General features: G+C 40.9%; 1 protein-coding gene across 1 annotated transcript; it reads right to left on the bottom strand.

Moving 5' to 3' along the window:
• Nucleotides 1-233: 233 nt before the first annotated feature.
• On the bottom strand, nucleotides 234-14,350 carry LOC308308485 (protein NLRC3-like; the record flags this gene model as incomplete). The annotated part of the gene is made up of 6 exons (XM_080753900.1): nucleotides 234-796; nucleotides 3,595-3,635; nucleotides 4,924-4,985; nucleotides 10,763-11,962; nucleotides 12,185-12,290; nucleotides 14,319-14,350. 6 exons carry the CDS (start codon nucleotides 14,348-14,350, stop codon nucleotides 234-236), a joined length of 2,004 nt encoding a protein of 667 aa, XP_080610026.1.
• Between the last annotated feature and the right edge of the window lie 1,123 nt (nucleotides 14,351-15,473).

The raw sequence follows: 15,473 nt of genomic DNA, 5'->3' as shown, positions 1-15,473 counted from the left end.
GCACGCGCATCAAAGAAATGACACATCAGAGAGAAAGTAGTATTAATTTGGTGTCGGACCTTGTCGTCCTGCTTTAGGAGGACCGGGCTGTGTACTTTTTGCCCCGTGCAAGGCTCCAATGAGTAAGAATTACCCTAATTAAAGTGAAAATCGATTTTACGATTTCTTTTTTTTCTAAATCGTCCAAAGGGAAAAACCCGGATTTCGATTAAAAATCGATTAATCGAAAAACCCTAGATACACCACCCTGTCTGTCTGTCCTCACACAGAGACACAGAGGAGTCAGGTCTAAACCCAAAGCCAGCATAGAGAGGTTCAGTGAATGTGTCCTGGACGGTGTAGAGGTGTGTCAGTGTGGGTGAGGACACTTCATAGAAGGACAGTGTCCCAGCAGGAGAGTCCAGATACACTGCTACTCTGTTGGAGTCAGAGGGACGAACAGGAAGGTAAGTTCTCTTACTATTGTGTGTGACAGAGTATCTGTTACCATGTCTACCATCATAACAGTGCAGACTCCATGCCATTTTATTGTTTCCAAGGTAACATTCCTTACCCTGTCCTTTCCTACTGATTCCTCTGTAAGTTACTGCTATCCTAACCCTTCCACTCCTCTCTACCTCCCAGTAACAGCGTCCAGTCAGACCCTCTGTACACAGAACCTGAGCCCGCCTATCAAACCTTTCAGGATGATCAGGATATGAATGAGGCTGTTCCACCCAAGTCGCCTTCCTGTTGGTCTGAGAGAGAGAGAGTTTTCTGTGTGCTGTGTTTGAGTCCAGTGTGAGAGGATGAGAATCTGATGAGAAAACAACACAGTAAACATTAAATACATATTCACTGAGTGACACACACACGCACAGGCGTACACACACACACACACACACACACACACACACACACACACACACACACACACACACACACACACGTGCACGTGCACGTGCACGCACACGCACACGCACACGCACGCACGCACGCACGCATGCACACACGCACACGCACAGAATGGATAATAATAATAATAATGGATCAGGTAAGGTGTGTGTGTGTGTGTGGGGAGGGGGGGTTTACAGAATCAATAAAGTTTGGTTTCCATAGCGATGGGGGGGGGGGGGGGGGGGGGGGGGGGGCTCTGTGTGTCTAACACATTTAAACATGAATATTGTACAGATTTATAGATCATGAATACAGTGGTTCTCAAGGTGCCTTGAGGGGGTTCCAGGGGGTCCCCAGCAACATTCATGTATAAAGCATCAAAATCAGTATAACCACTTCAACCATTTACTGCTGAATGATTGACTATTTGAAAATAGACAATCTACAAGGTCAAAACGTGCCACATCGCGGGACGTTGAGAGCTTGTAGATCTGCTATTTTCAAATGAATAATATTGGGAAAATGTTGTGTCTGGCGCAAACTTTTTTCAGACGGTCCTTGACACACCCAGACACATGCGCTGTGAGCTTGTAGATCTGCAATTTGTAAATAGACAAGGTGTAAAATATGGATAAAGTGGTTTAAATGAGTGATGCTGTATTAAACATTTTGCTGGGGACCCCCTGGAACCCCCTAAGGACCCCTGGGGGTCCCCGGACCACACTTTGAGAAGCATCAACCACTTTAACCCTTCATCGACCGGTGTCTCCCAGGGCTCTATACCCTCCACACTCAAAAATAGCCGATCTACAAGTTCACAACACTTCAGAGCACAATGTGCTTGTAGATCTGCTATTGACGGTGAATGTTCATGTATTAAGACATGTCCAACATTGGGACGCAGGGTTTAAATGGTTAATGGTTCAAAGAAGGTTCTTTGAGGAACCATGTGTGGTTGTGAGCTTGTAGATCTGATATTTGGGCGGGCGGACATATCTCAGATCTTAATGGGTTAACCGCTTAAGCCTTATTTCAAATATAGTGAAAATAGCAGATCTACAAGCTCACACTGCGGTGCATTGTGAGCTTGTAGATTGGCTATTTTCACTATATTTAAGCAGTTCTGTTTTAATTCCCAGTTTTGGGAAATGTTTTTAATTTCAATACAAAAATGCATTGATGAAAAAAAAAGTGCTGTAGTTGTAATTTGTACTTTTTAATAATTGAGTATTTACCTGAGTATTTACTGGAGTAACACTTCCAGGACAGAAAAATGTCCAAACATGGAATAAATTCCTTCTCCAGACATTTCCTCACTAATGTGTTTGTAAAGATGTCTAGTAACACATTTCATTTAATAAATTCCTTCTCAAGACATTTCCTCACTAATGTGATTGTAAAGATGTCTAGTAACACATTTCATTTAATAAATTCCTTCTCAAGACATTTCCTCACTAATGTGATTGTTAAGATGTCTAGTAACACATTTCATTTAATAAATTCCTTCTCAAGACATTTCCTCACTAATGTGTTTGTAAAGATGTCTAGTAACACATTTCATTTAATAAATTCCTTCTCAAGACATTTCCTCACTAATGTGTTTGTAAATATGTCTAGTAACACATTTCATTTAATAAATTCCTTCTCAAGACATTTCCTCACTAATGTGTTTGTAAAGATGTCTAGTAACACATTTCATTTAATAAATTCCTTCTCAAGACATTTCCTCACTAATGTGATTGTAAAGATGTCTAGTAACACATTTCATTTAATAAATTCCTTCTCAAGACATTTCCTCACTAATGTGATTGTAAAGATGTCTAGTAACATCTTTAACACATTTCCCTAGGCAGGGGTGTCACACCAAATCCTGGGCCCAGGGTACAAGGATTCACTGCGGGCCCCCCATGAATGTTCTTCATAGGGGAGGGGGTTTAACCCATTTAGACTGGGAACGTATTATTACGCATTATGTTGTGCTTTAACTATTGAAAAATAGCAGATATACAAGCTCACCATGTGGCACCGAGTGCCCCTCTGCGAGCTTGTACATCTGCTATTTTTGACAAATCGTGAAAGTTTTTTTTGAAAACCCTTTGTTTCTATGTCAGTGGTGCTCAAACCTTTTCATGTCAAGGACCCCCAAAATGATATGTATTTGGCCACGGACCCCCATCTCAGAATATTTAGTTCCAGGGACCCCGCAGAAGCAAAACTTGAGTTACAAATGTTTGCTTAAAAAAATACATATATTCAAAGATTTGCACACATTTTCACAACTTAAAAAAAAAATTGCAGATCTACAAGCACGCAACGCCTGGGCTGTTCCCCCTCTCCCCTCTATGGATGTGCTCTGCAACACTTTTTATCTGCTGAATAACAGCTAAGCCTGTTGATTGAACTGTGTTTTAAATGGTCCCTCTAGGGGTCCCCAACCTCAGTTTGGAACCACTGCCCTGGAGGGGGTTGAATTTCAATGTTTTGGATTGTGTTACTAAACACCTTTAAAACACATTGATGAAGGTTTTTATAATATCCTCTGAATACAAGGAGGGAGGGGCCAACACAGTATAAATGTATAAAATGTCAATCGGACAGACAGACAGACAGACAGACAGACAGACAGACAGACAGAAGGACGGATGGACGGATGGACGGACAGACGGACAGACGGACAGACGGACAGACGGACAGAGAGACAGAGGGACAGATACTCACAGAGTTGAGGTTTAATCCAGTGTTCTCCTGAATGATTCACACTGTAGGAAATAGAACAATCATATAGGATCAAATGATGGTCTGGCATTAATTGTCTCAGAGTAAAGAGTGAACTGGTAAAAACACTGTTTTGTTTTAGTGTCCAAACCTCTTGGAATGACCTACAGCTCACACTAAAGATCTGTTCTCCTAGAACCCCAGGGGGGTCCCCAAATTATTTTGGGGGGTCCCCAGATGATTAACTTAATGTGCAACATTGTTTTCTCACTCAACAGTAAACAAACCAACAGGATATCTGCACATTTCTAAAGTGACAATTTAAAGGACAACTTTGTTTTTTTTTACAACAAGGGTTCATATTTTAGATTGTAATTAGAGAAAATAAAAAGTGAGTGTTGCTTTTACCGTGCTAAAATGTGGGGCATGCGTACGCATGCGGGGGCATGAGTACAAGTGGCTAAATACTGTATTTCTTTTTAGACACAATAAGCCAGCAGTTTCTTTATTGCTATTTACATTAACACTTCTAGTCCCCATAAGTCACATCAAATCATGAAAGGTTGCGTTGTATCTTGGGAATGGGCTTATTCTGTGTAAAATGACGTATTTAGCGACGTGTACGCATGCCCCCAACCACTGAAATAAGAATCTCTAAAACAATAGAAAGAAGTAAATGAAATAAATTTAACACTCATCTTTTATATTCTTTAATTAAAATCTAAAATATGAACCCTTGTAAAAAACTAAAGTTGTCCTTTAAGGACTTAATACCTCTAAAATGACAAATTAAACATTGGCCAAATTGACACATTTTAGAGGCAGAAATATTGAAAATAGCCTACATGCTCACAACGCCTCGTGTTAGAAGTGGTTGTGATACATGTGAGGCATGTACCGGTAGATCAGCTAGATTGGCTACATGTAGATCTGCTATTTTCACAATAGAACCGTGTTATACTAAATATAATGCCTCAACTCTTAGTGCTCGTCAGGGTGGGTGGGTGGGTGGGGGGGGGGGGGGGTCCCCAGTTAAAATATGATTATTTTGGGGTCCCCAGTTAAAATATGATTATTTGGGGGGTTGTGGCCTGAAAAGGTTGAGAACCACTGTCCTAGAACACGGTGGGCATCATTTATTTACAGAGTTCCATACTGACTTTGATAAAGTGAGCCAAGGGCTGAAACTTGAAACTCACACATTTTTTAAATTGAATTATAATAAAAAAAATAAAAATACAAAGTGAAGCCCCCTCCCACCTGGCCAGCCAGTTCAACATTGTAAGGGAAACACTGCACCAACCAACATGGACACAGTCCAAGTCTACTCACTTCAGAGTCTCCAGTGCAGCAGAGAGCTTCTTCAGACCAGAGCCTCCTAAGTGGCTGAAGTTCAAGTCCAGCTGTTTCAGATGGGAGGGGTTGAAGGTCAGAGCTGAAGCCAGAGAAGAACAGCCTTCCTCTGTGAGCCCACAGCCTGACAACCTGCAGAGAAATCCATATTTAACAAAGTGCTGTTGATGTTCAAGTAGAGATCCACACAGAGAGAAAACACACTATTTATTTACCTCAGGATCTGCAGTCTGCACTCTTCACTCTTCAGTAGAGCAGAGAGTTGCTCCACTTGTGATTCCTGCAGGCAGTTGAAACTGATGTCCAATTCTCTCAAATGGGAAAGATTAGATCTGAGAGCTGAGAGCAGGATGTCAAATCCTGTCTGTGTGATGTTACAGCCAGCAAGTCTGTAATTAAAGATTACATATCTGGATGGATTATCAGAGTTTTGGAGGAGGGACCAAAGAGATGGAAAGAACAGGCAGGCAGGAATAATGAGAAGTAAACAGGAAACAGGAAGCAGCAAGTTAACAACAGATGATCAAGCAAACTGAGGGCGAAGCCACACATCAGACGACTGCTGCGACCTACGGCTCTTCCTTCAACGACCAAACCGATGACGTATAGACATCCGCCGGGGTAATGGGAGAGTCAACATGGCGCTGGTCAGACGCACGTGTAGTTCTTTTACTAGCGCGATTTGCAGCAGTGGACAGATCAAGGAATGTAGCCTACCTACACTACTCAACATGAAAACATATGCATGGGCAATAATAAGCCCCATTCCTTTGTAAATTATCTCCTATTTCACTTTTATTTTTTATCCCCTTGTTTTTATAACTGCTTTTTTTTCTCCCCTTTTGTTAATGACAATTCTCTATGCAAAGTAGGCCTACTGTGTTGTATCGTCTGTCTTTCAATGTTAGACTATATGAGATACATAAAGTGGTTCTTGTGTAGGTTAAATAAGACAAAAAGCTTACTAGGATCTCCTTTTAGTTGACCTTGTATCAGTGATTTGTACTGTCATAAAACTGTACTTTTTCCTGTGCAAACTTCTAATAAATTCGTCAATCAATATAAAGGAATGTACACTACAAATAACCACATGAACCCCAGCTATGCATATTCTGGGGGGGAAAAGCCAAGAAATAGCCGATCTACAAGCTCATAACGTGTCGCGCTGCAACAAGTATTGAGCTTGTAGATCGTCTATTTTTGGTAATGATATGGTGTTTATAGAAATTATGCAGCCAAAGAAATATGGGGCCGTTTTTACTGAGAATAGAGGGTTTAATAGCTATGTGAAATCAATAATTCTGAATGACAGATTCACATAGTTATTTATGACAATAAAGCACAGATGTTTTTTTTTTTTGTAGCCCACGTTTGTGTGTGATTATAGGCCTATATGTGTAACCGGAGAGTTCATAAAAACATATTTTGTATAATATCATTCTGCAAATATTTATTAGGCTATGCTCACATGAGCTATTCAGATGGGAGAACATGCAGTGGACATCAGTCTGGCGATTCAACAACAATAAGGACGTTTACATTTATTGAAACACTCGTTCAAGTCTTGACTCCCTCTGTATTTCCGTCTGTATTTGGAGAGCTGGATGAGTGAAAGAAAACTACAAGCGAAAAACCGGCTTCACAGGACGTTCTGTCCCATTGGTTTAGTGCGTATCTCTACCGGGTGAGAGTACAGCAGTGCTGAACCATGAACCCGGAGAGGACGTGATGTCACAGCTGCCTGTGGGCTCTTCGATCGCAGATGAAACCAGTCTTCCGGTCTATTCATTTAACATTGAAGCGGACGGGAGCTGCGACTTTTTCTACGCATGTGTGGCTTCGCCCTGACTAAGAGAGGACCGACAGACAGACAGACAGACAGACAGACAGACAGACAGACAGACAGACAGAAAGACAGGGTAGTTACCAGGTATACAGCATGGTAATCAATAGTTATTACAAAAGTACACATATAAATATGACATTGCTTCGTATTATTTTTTATTATTTGTTCTAGTCAGTGTGGGTTACCATGATATCAGACTTATTGACTAAATGAAACAGACAACAGACTGCTGGTGCTGGTGGGCTGGGGAACCAGCAATCCTTCCAATCTGTGTTTACACCAGTTTGACACTCAATGATTGTGTAAATGGACGTGATAATTCCCTAGCAGCCATGATGGATCACATATTGTATTTACTGTAGCGCATCATTGTGATGTGATGCCAGAGTGAGGACTAACCAACACCAACTCTGACCGTATCATGATTCTACCATGATGTCAACTTAATGCACACTCCTCTTATTAGAATCAAACAATAAATAATAAAACAGAACTAATCTAAATAATGCTGGTTAATTAATCTGACCTCAGTATCTCCAGTTCACAATGTGGACTCTTTAATCCAGCAGAGATGAGTTCCATGAATGAATCCTTCACGTTGTTATAACTGAGATCCAATTCTCTGAGATGTGAAGGATTAGAGCTGAGAGCTGAAGACACAATCTCATAATCTGTCTCCTTGAGTAGACAGCCAACAAGCCTGTAAATGTAGAATATGTAAAAATAGAGATTATCAACACAGATTAGATCAAGTTCATGTTCAAGGAAAAAGAAAACATGCCCAAAAACATGAAAAAAAATCAATCAACCCCAAATACGATTCACATGGTGAACCCCAAAAGGGGCGCCTGGTTTAAGTGTTTGTTGTGTGTGCGTCTTTAATGGTTATTTTATGTTCATATAGTTTGGTCATTCTAGGGTCAAGACTACTAGAGCAGTTGACCTTTGGTGTTGTCAATGTTTTGAGGGCACAAAGGTCAAATGCCAGGACAGGAAGGTCATCAAATAAAACAATGATTTAATGTCCAGATAAATAATTTAATGTAACTCTTTTACTGGCAATAACGACTATACTTGTTAATTGGCGCGCGCGCGCGCGCGCACACGCACGCACGCGCGCACACACACACACACCTTGGTTTACATGGGTTGTGGGGACATTACATAGACTTCCATTCATTTCCTGTGGCCTTACCCTAACCTCTATCCCTAAACCTAACCCCTAACCCTAACCCTAACCCTAACCCTAAACCTAACCCTAAACCTAATCAAAACCGTTGTGGGGACCTACTATTTGGTCCCCACAACGTCTATTTCTCCAATTCTTCATTACTTATGGGGACATTTGGTCCCCATAAAGTAATAAAAACCCGCCCACACACACACACACACACACACACACACACACACACACACACACACACACACACACACACACACACACACACACACACACACACACACACACACCATGTTAGGGGTTCTGAGCTACAGACCCATAAGGGTCTATTTGGTTCATAACTATCTATCATTTTAGCTCAAGGCCCCTGGACCCCACTTTGAGAACCAATCCTACACACCAGTGGTGGAAAAAGTACAGTATCAACATTGTAATGTAGACATACTGTGTTACAAGTAGAAGTCTGGAATAAAAAATGTACTTGAGTAAAAGTACAAAAGTATTGGTATCAAAATATACTTAAGTACTAAAAGTATACATACTCAGTATACATAATAACAGTTTCCAAATGCATAAAAATCCGTACAGTACAGTATTTTCTAGATTATAAGGCGCACCTGACTATAAGGCGCACTGTCAATGAATGGTCTATTTTCAAACTGTTTTCATATATAAGGCGCACCTGACTATAAGGCGCACATAATAGACGCTACCGTTGCGTTATGCAACAAACAGATGGAGCTGTGCTAAAGGGAATGTCAATGTAAATGAATGATCCATATATAAGGCGCACTGGACTATAAGGCGCACTGTAGTTTTTTGAGAAAATTAAAGGCTTTTAAGTGCGCCTTATAGTCCGGGTTAGGGTTAGGGTTAGGGTTAGGGTTAGGGTTAAATCACTTTTGTACAGTACAAGTACAGTACATCAGAAAAGTAAGTAAATCTACTAGTTACTTTTAACATTACACCACAGTTTTTGTCTGTGCTGTAGGCATCTATTTATGCTGGTTGATTAACCTAATTAACCTGATTTAAAAAAAACGTTACACTGTCCTGTAAAAAAACATGTATTTATTCAATGTTGAATACATGTTTGATGATAGCATGTAGTTGTGTTTTCCGTCATCATGGGCACGTTCATGTGTTTGTTAAAGCAACTTCTCCTCCTATGTTGAGGGCAAAAATAAGAATGAATAGAAATTAAGGTAATTAAATTAATCTAATAAAAAAATAAAAAAATGTCCACCCCTAGCCAAGTCACCCCTGGCCAAGCTCTTTTCCTGCAGGAAACCCTGGTGAGTGAATGACAACCTTGTTGTTAGCACTTAGCTCTCATTAGCATGCAACAACAAGTAGTACTATTGCCAAAACAGTGGTAAACTACTTTCAAACCCGTCGCCGAGGCACTGCTTTTATCCATTGCCCACTTATTCTGATTTTACACACCAGTAGCAAATGTACTAACGAGGGGCAACAACACAGTCAACTCAGAATCAGATGTGCTAAGCGCGACGCGTTGCTGACTGACTGAATAAGAGGGGAGGGGAGGGGGAGAAAGACGTGCAGGCTGGGCTATTAGCCAGGAGTGTAATATACATCTCCATCCAGCCGTAAGTAACCGAGAGAAGTTAGAACGGTATGCTTCACATGAGCACCACATTGTTGTAAAAAAAAAAAAAAAGTCAAACCTCAGTTCGAAGTGAAGCGGTGAACTTTTATTCTATTTGTTCTAGAGTTATGAAGTCTGTGATCTATACATTCTTTATATTCTGAATGAATGAATGATTTTATCTGGAGGGCCGAATTGTCATGTGAAGCTTGACCAATCCTCAAAGTATCCAATCATCAGACCGGGACGGACACTACACACATATTCTGGACGTACGGGACAGATAAAACCTGTTCATTCTGGACTGAAATGACCATATATGGACATGAGGTGACAGACATTTTGTTTTTGATAAAACCTGTTCATTCTGGACTGAAATGACCATATATGGACATGGGACACACATATTGTTTTTGATAAAAACCTGTTCATTCTGGACTGAAATGACCATATATGGACATGGGACACACAAAGCCACTCCTTGGAAGCGGATTTCACCGCTTCAAAAAAGATAAAATCATACAGTGGCGGTCGGATTTGAAGGAGCGGCGGGCCGCCGCTGCTTAATGCATATAGGGGAAACACTGAGTGTTTTGTTAGAGGAGCTACTGGACTGTGGACATAAGAACGTAATGTTACTGTTGTTGTGATAATAATATATTATACAGGTACAGTGTAACTCCTGTCTGTTTCATTTAACTGCACTGATAACATTACTTTATTATATTTAAGCTGTTTTAATTTTAGTTATAGAGGTCAATGTATTAATGTCTTCTTAGCCTTTTTAATAGGACTGTCCTTTATTTGCACATAAACACAATACCACAAGACCTGATTATTATTTATATTTTAGACGCCTAAGGGCGACAAGCGATCTCGCAGCTGTTGCAGCATGTCTTGGATTTTGTTAGTGTGGTTCCCCTGACATTACAGTGATGTCAGAGTGTGATGTCAGAGCGGCAAACCCATGGACTGTAAAAAAGCGCACACGTCCAGACAGACAGACGGACGGACTGATGGATACATGATGTGCCGTTTATCATACAAAAACTGCGACCTTAGGTGGCAATTAACCATCATTTCTACTTATAGTGTTAAATGTAGATTGGATAGTAGATTAATTCTCTTCTAATTTGTTTTCTATTCAAATGACTACTAACCGAGCCTTTCTGGTGTTCCTCACAGCTGGAACCAGTCTGGATTTCCCCCAGTCTGATGTTGTTCTGTATTTGTCCAGGTCCAACTCATCCAGAACCTCCTCTGACGTCAGCAGCATGTGGGCCAGAGCTGAACACTGGGAGTGAGTCAGTTCTGTCTTTGATCTGTCCCCTGACTCCAAGTACTGTTGGATCTCCTGATGCAGTGAGTGGTCGTTCATCTCCATCAAACAGTGGAAGATGTTGATACATCTGTCAGGAGAGAACCTTCGATCATTCATCTTCTTCAGGTTGTCGATGGCTCTCTGGATGCTCTCTGGACTGTCCGCTGTCTGATCCAAAAGGCCTCCTAACAGACTCTGGTTGGACTCCAGTGAGAGACCATGAAGAAAGCGGAGAAAGAGGTCCAGGTGACCATTCTTACTCTTCGTGGATATTTCAAAGGCTCTCTTCAGGAAGTCTTCTAAGGAACTGACATCAACTCCCAGGAATGACTTCAGTACCTTCATGTTCTTCTGTGTGTAACAGTGGAACAGGTAGACCGCAGCCAGAAACTCCTGGATGCTCAGATGAACAAAGCTGTAGACCTTTCTCTCAGATTGAACAGTATCTTCTTTGAAGATCTCTGTGCACACTCCTGAGTACAGCGAGGCGTCTGTCACATCAAGACCACACTCTTCCAGGTCTTCTTGGTAGAACATCATGCTACCTTTCTCCAGATGTGCAAACGCCAGCCTGCCCAACTTCAGAAGAACCTCCCTGTCAGCCTCCATGAGCTGCTGTTGATTCAAATCATGATACTTCTTCCACTTCCTCTTGGTCTGAACCCACAGGAAGTGGCTGTACATGGCAGTCTGGGTCTTGGGCAGCTTTTTTGTCTCATCTGTCTTCAACATGTCTTCCAGAACGGTAGCCGTGATGGAACAGAAGACTGGGATGTGACACATGATGTGGAGGCTCTTTGATGTCTTCATGTGTGAGATGATCTTGTTGGCCAGCTTCTCATCATCACTGAATCTCTTCCTGAAGAACTCCTCCTTCTGGGGGTCCGTGAACCCTCGTACTTCTGTCACCAGGTCAACATGTGCAGGAGGGATCTGATTGGCTGCTGCAGGTCTGGTAGTTATCCAGAGGAGGGCGTTAGGGAGCAGATTCCCCTTGATGAGGTTTGTCAACAGCAAACCCACTGATGATGTTACTGTGACATCAGAAACAATGGCATTATTCTGGAAGACATCAGAATCAATGTCAATGTTCTCGAATCTTAGCGGAAACCTGCTTTCATCCAGACCATCAAAGATGAAGCCAACCTTCCAGACAGCGAGCTGCTCTGCTGTGACCTTCTCTAATTCTGGGTGGAAACGATGGATCAGTGAGAGAAGACTGTGCTGCTCATCTCTGACCAGGTTCAGCTCCCGGAATGAGAAGGGGACCAAGAGAATGACATCTTGATTTTCCAAACCATTTGCCCAGTCCAGAGTGAACTTACGCACAGAGAAGGTTTTTCCAATGCCAGCGATGCCCTTGGTCAGAACTCTTCTGTTGGGTGTCTCTCTGCCAAGGAGGAGGGGCTTAAAGATGTCACTGCATTTGATTGGTTGGTCATGGAGGGTCCTCTTCTTGGAAGCTGTCTCAAGCTGCCAGACCTCATGTTGGGTATTAACCCCTTCACTCTCTCCCGCTGAGAGGTAGAGCTCTGTGTAGATGCTGCTGAGGGAGGGCACTTCAGTGACGTATGTCACACGATCAAGACGGTTCAAACCCACCTTATAAACCTTTAACTGCTCCTGCGGACTGACACCTGCTATGAGAAGACAATGACGACATGTTAAACACTCAAGTTAATTAATTAATTTCTCAAATCTAAAATACCATGTTAACCATCAGTATTTGGTAGGGGTGTAACAATACATTTTAATAGCGATTAGATACATGTTATCACGACAATATTGGCTCATTGATGGTGATACGATACGATTCCATTCAATGATTTAAAATCGATATAGTAACTATTTAGCAAAGAAATTAAATCTGTGTGAAAGTTGTGGATAGTGCAGGTTTTTAAGGGAAACATTTATTATTATGGATGTAAATAAGTAAACACAGTGATTATCTGCCAAATACATGGTCATTGTATATTTACAAACCTGCACCTTGACATGAACCCAGAGATTACACACATTTATCGATAGACCAGTGTAGCTATATGGAAAGGAAAAGTAATTAAACCCCTCCTTTAATAAAAAAAAAAATGCTAAATACAATGCCCAAGTAGGTAGTATCGATACAATCGATTCTTTGCACTGCCCATTCGATACGATATAAAATAAAACGATACGATTCGATTTTAGCTGTTTTCATTTAGATATAGTTACTATATCGTTACACCCCTAGTATCTGGACATTGATACAGGAATAAAATATTTAAACATTTCATTAATTGATATGAAATGTTAACTCATTCCCTGCCAGGCCCGATAGTCCCGAGATTATTCCAATGTCTTTCCCCGCCAGGCCCGATAGTCCCGAGAATTTAAAAAAAAAAAAAAAAAAATCAAATTTCAATTTTTTTTTTTTTTTTTTTTAATTTTGACCCCAAAAAATGGAGTAGGCATGATAGCAATCGCGAAATTTCATGTTTAACCCCCATAGCAACCCCATCTTTCAAGCATGGCAGCCATTTTGGCAGCCATCTTTGTTAAACATAGTGGCTGTTATCTCAGGAATGCCTGAACGGATTTCCATTCGGATTTTTTTGTTTGAAAGCTGTGAGCAAGGTGGACACACGTGGTGCATTATCTAGGCATGGGTGTGCATGATCCGTGCACACCCAATTACATGGAAGTCTATGGAGACGAATGGCAGGTGGGAGTACGGAGGTATGTTAAAATGGCGGTCAATGTGTTAATCAGTGTAAAATGTGTCCAATCTTACTTTGTACACTTGTGGTTTGACTGGATGTCTTCTGTTCAGGTGTGGTACTGAGTCTCTCTCTGTGGAGATGAAGACAATATAATATACATAATAGATAGTTTAATATATTATCTTGTATTATTTAATTAACCACTTAAGACCTACAGTACACTTTGTTGTACAATGACTAGGGATGGAGCTCTTTAATTTGCATAGACTCTGCTCTGTGGCGTTTGGCACAACTCTGACTTACAGACATCTCTAGGTCCTTATTAAACCTGTCAGGGTTACAGTCAATGAAATAGATCATATCTAGGTCTTAATTAAACCTGTCAGGGTTACAGTCAATGAAATAGATCATCTCTAGGTCCTTATTAAACCTGTCAGGGTTACAGTCAATGACATAGATCATCTCTTGGTCTTTATTAAACCTGCCAGGGTTACAGTCAATGAAATAGATCATCTCTGGGTCTTTATAAAACCTGCCAGGGTTACAGTCAATGAAATAGATCATCTCTAGGTCTATATTAGTGTGGTTGCTATAGACAACACACTATTGCATTCGATCAGAGATCTTTTTTTAAGTGAACATGTGTTTTGTAAATGTTTGGATCACAAAGCACAAAGTATAACAAAGTGCAACGTATTGTGAGCTTGTAGTTCTGCTACTTGTGGTACTTTGGCGTGACAATGACATGCATGTCTACAAAGTGGTGCCGACAAATCCTGCACTCGCTCATAATTTGACGTGAGATACTGCACGGCAGGGGTGTCAATTGGGTATGGCAGTTGTATGGAGCTGCCATAGTCCAGGGCGGAAAATAAAAGTGACTTTTAAATATAAATTCATGAATATAAATCCATATCTGTGCTGGTAATTATGTTGTTAAATTACAGTAAAATAACTACAAATGCAAAATGTAACAAAATTGTCATTTTTTAAGGTATAATTATATTCTCCACACTTGTATTCTCCCCATCTTGACAAAATGGTATATTCCCAGGTTCCGCAGGTCAGCTGCACAGGTGCAATGCATTATTGTTAATTGTGGCACGTCTACTAACATGCCAAGTTTTTAGCTGCACTTGAACAACCGTTCCAGGCTGCCATATCCAGCCCAAGAAACCGTAGAAACCCGGATAAAAAACTGACAAAACCCGATGCGCATGAGGACTCCCATCTTTGCCATACCCTAGCTTTTGCTGAACTGACGCCACTGCCACACACCAATGTCAAAGTCACCATGCAATGATAGATGCCGACAATTGTGTAAATCCAGGCATACGTCAAAACTAAATTAGGGCCCATGTGTGTACAGGTATATTGAATAGAGTTATAGAGTGTATAATGTGTAGTTGGATTCACATACTGTGTGTGTGGAGGTCCAGGTTCATTAGACCTCTGAGGTCGGCCGACCAGCGGCTCTTGATTGAGCCCAGTGCCTCTTGTAGGACCAGAGGTGACCAAGCTTTTGCTGTTGCTGGTCCCAAGTTATGGAACTCCCTGCCTTTTAATATTCGCTGTGCTCAGTCCCTTAGTATTTTTAAATCTCTATTAAAGACTCATTTTTTCTCCCTTGCTTTTAACACAGTTTGACCATTTTAGCCATGTATATTCTTATTCTTACTTCCAATTTACTCTGTTATGTGGTATTTCTCTTTGCTTTTGTTTTGATGGCTGTTTCCCTTTTTTCTTGTTTTAAATGTATACTTGTACAGCACTTTGGTTCAATCTGGTTGATGTAAATGTGCTATATATAAAATAAAGTTTGATTTGATTTGATTTGATTAGTGAAGTCAATCATTCTTCCTTTAGACCAGTCA

Source organism: Nannobrachium achirus, assembly GCF_963921795.1.
Source record: "Nannobrachium achirus genome assembly, chromosome: 23".
In the NCBI taxonomy this organism is placed as follows: Eukaryota; Metazoa; Chordata; class Actinopteri; order Myctophiformes; family Myctophidae; genus Nannobrachium; species Nannobrachium achirus.
The sequence above is the reverse complement of the archived record's forward strand: the minus strand, read 5'-3'. Positions and strand labels throughout refer to the sequence as shown.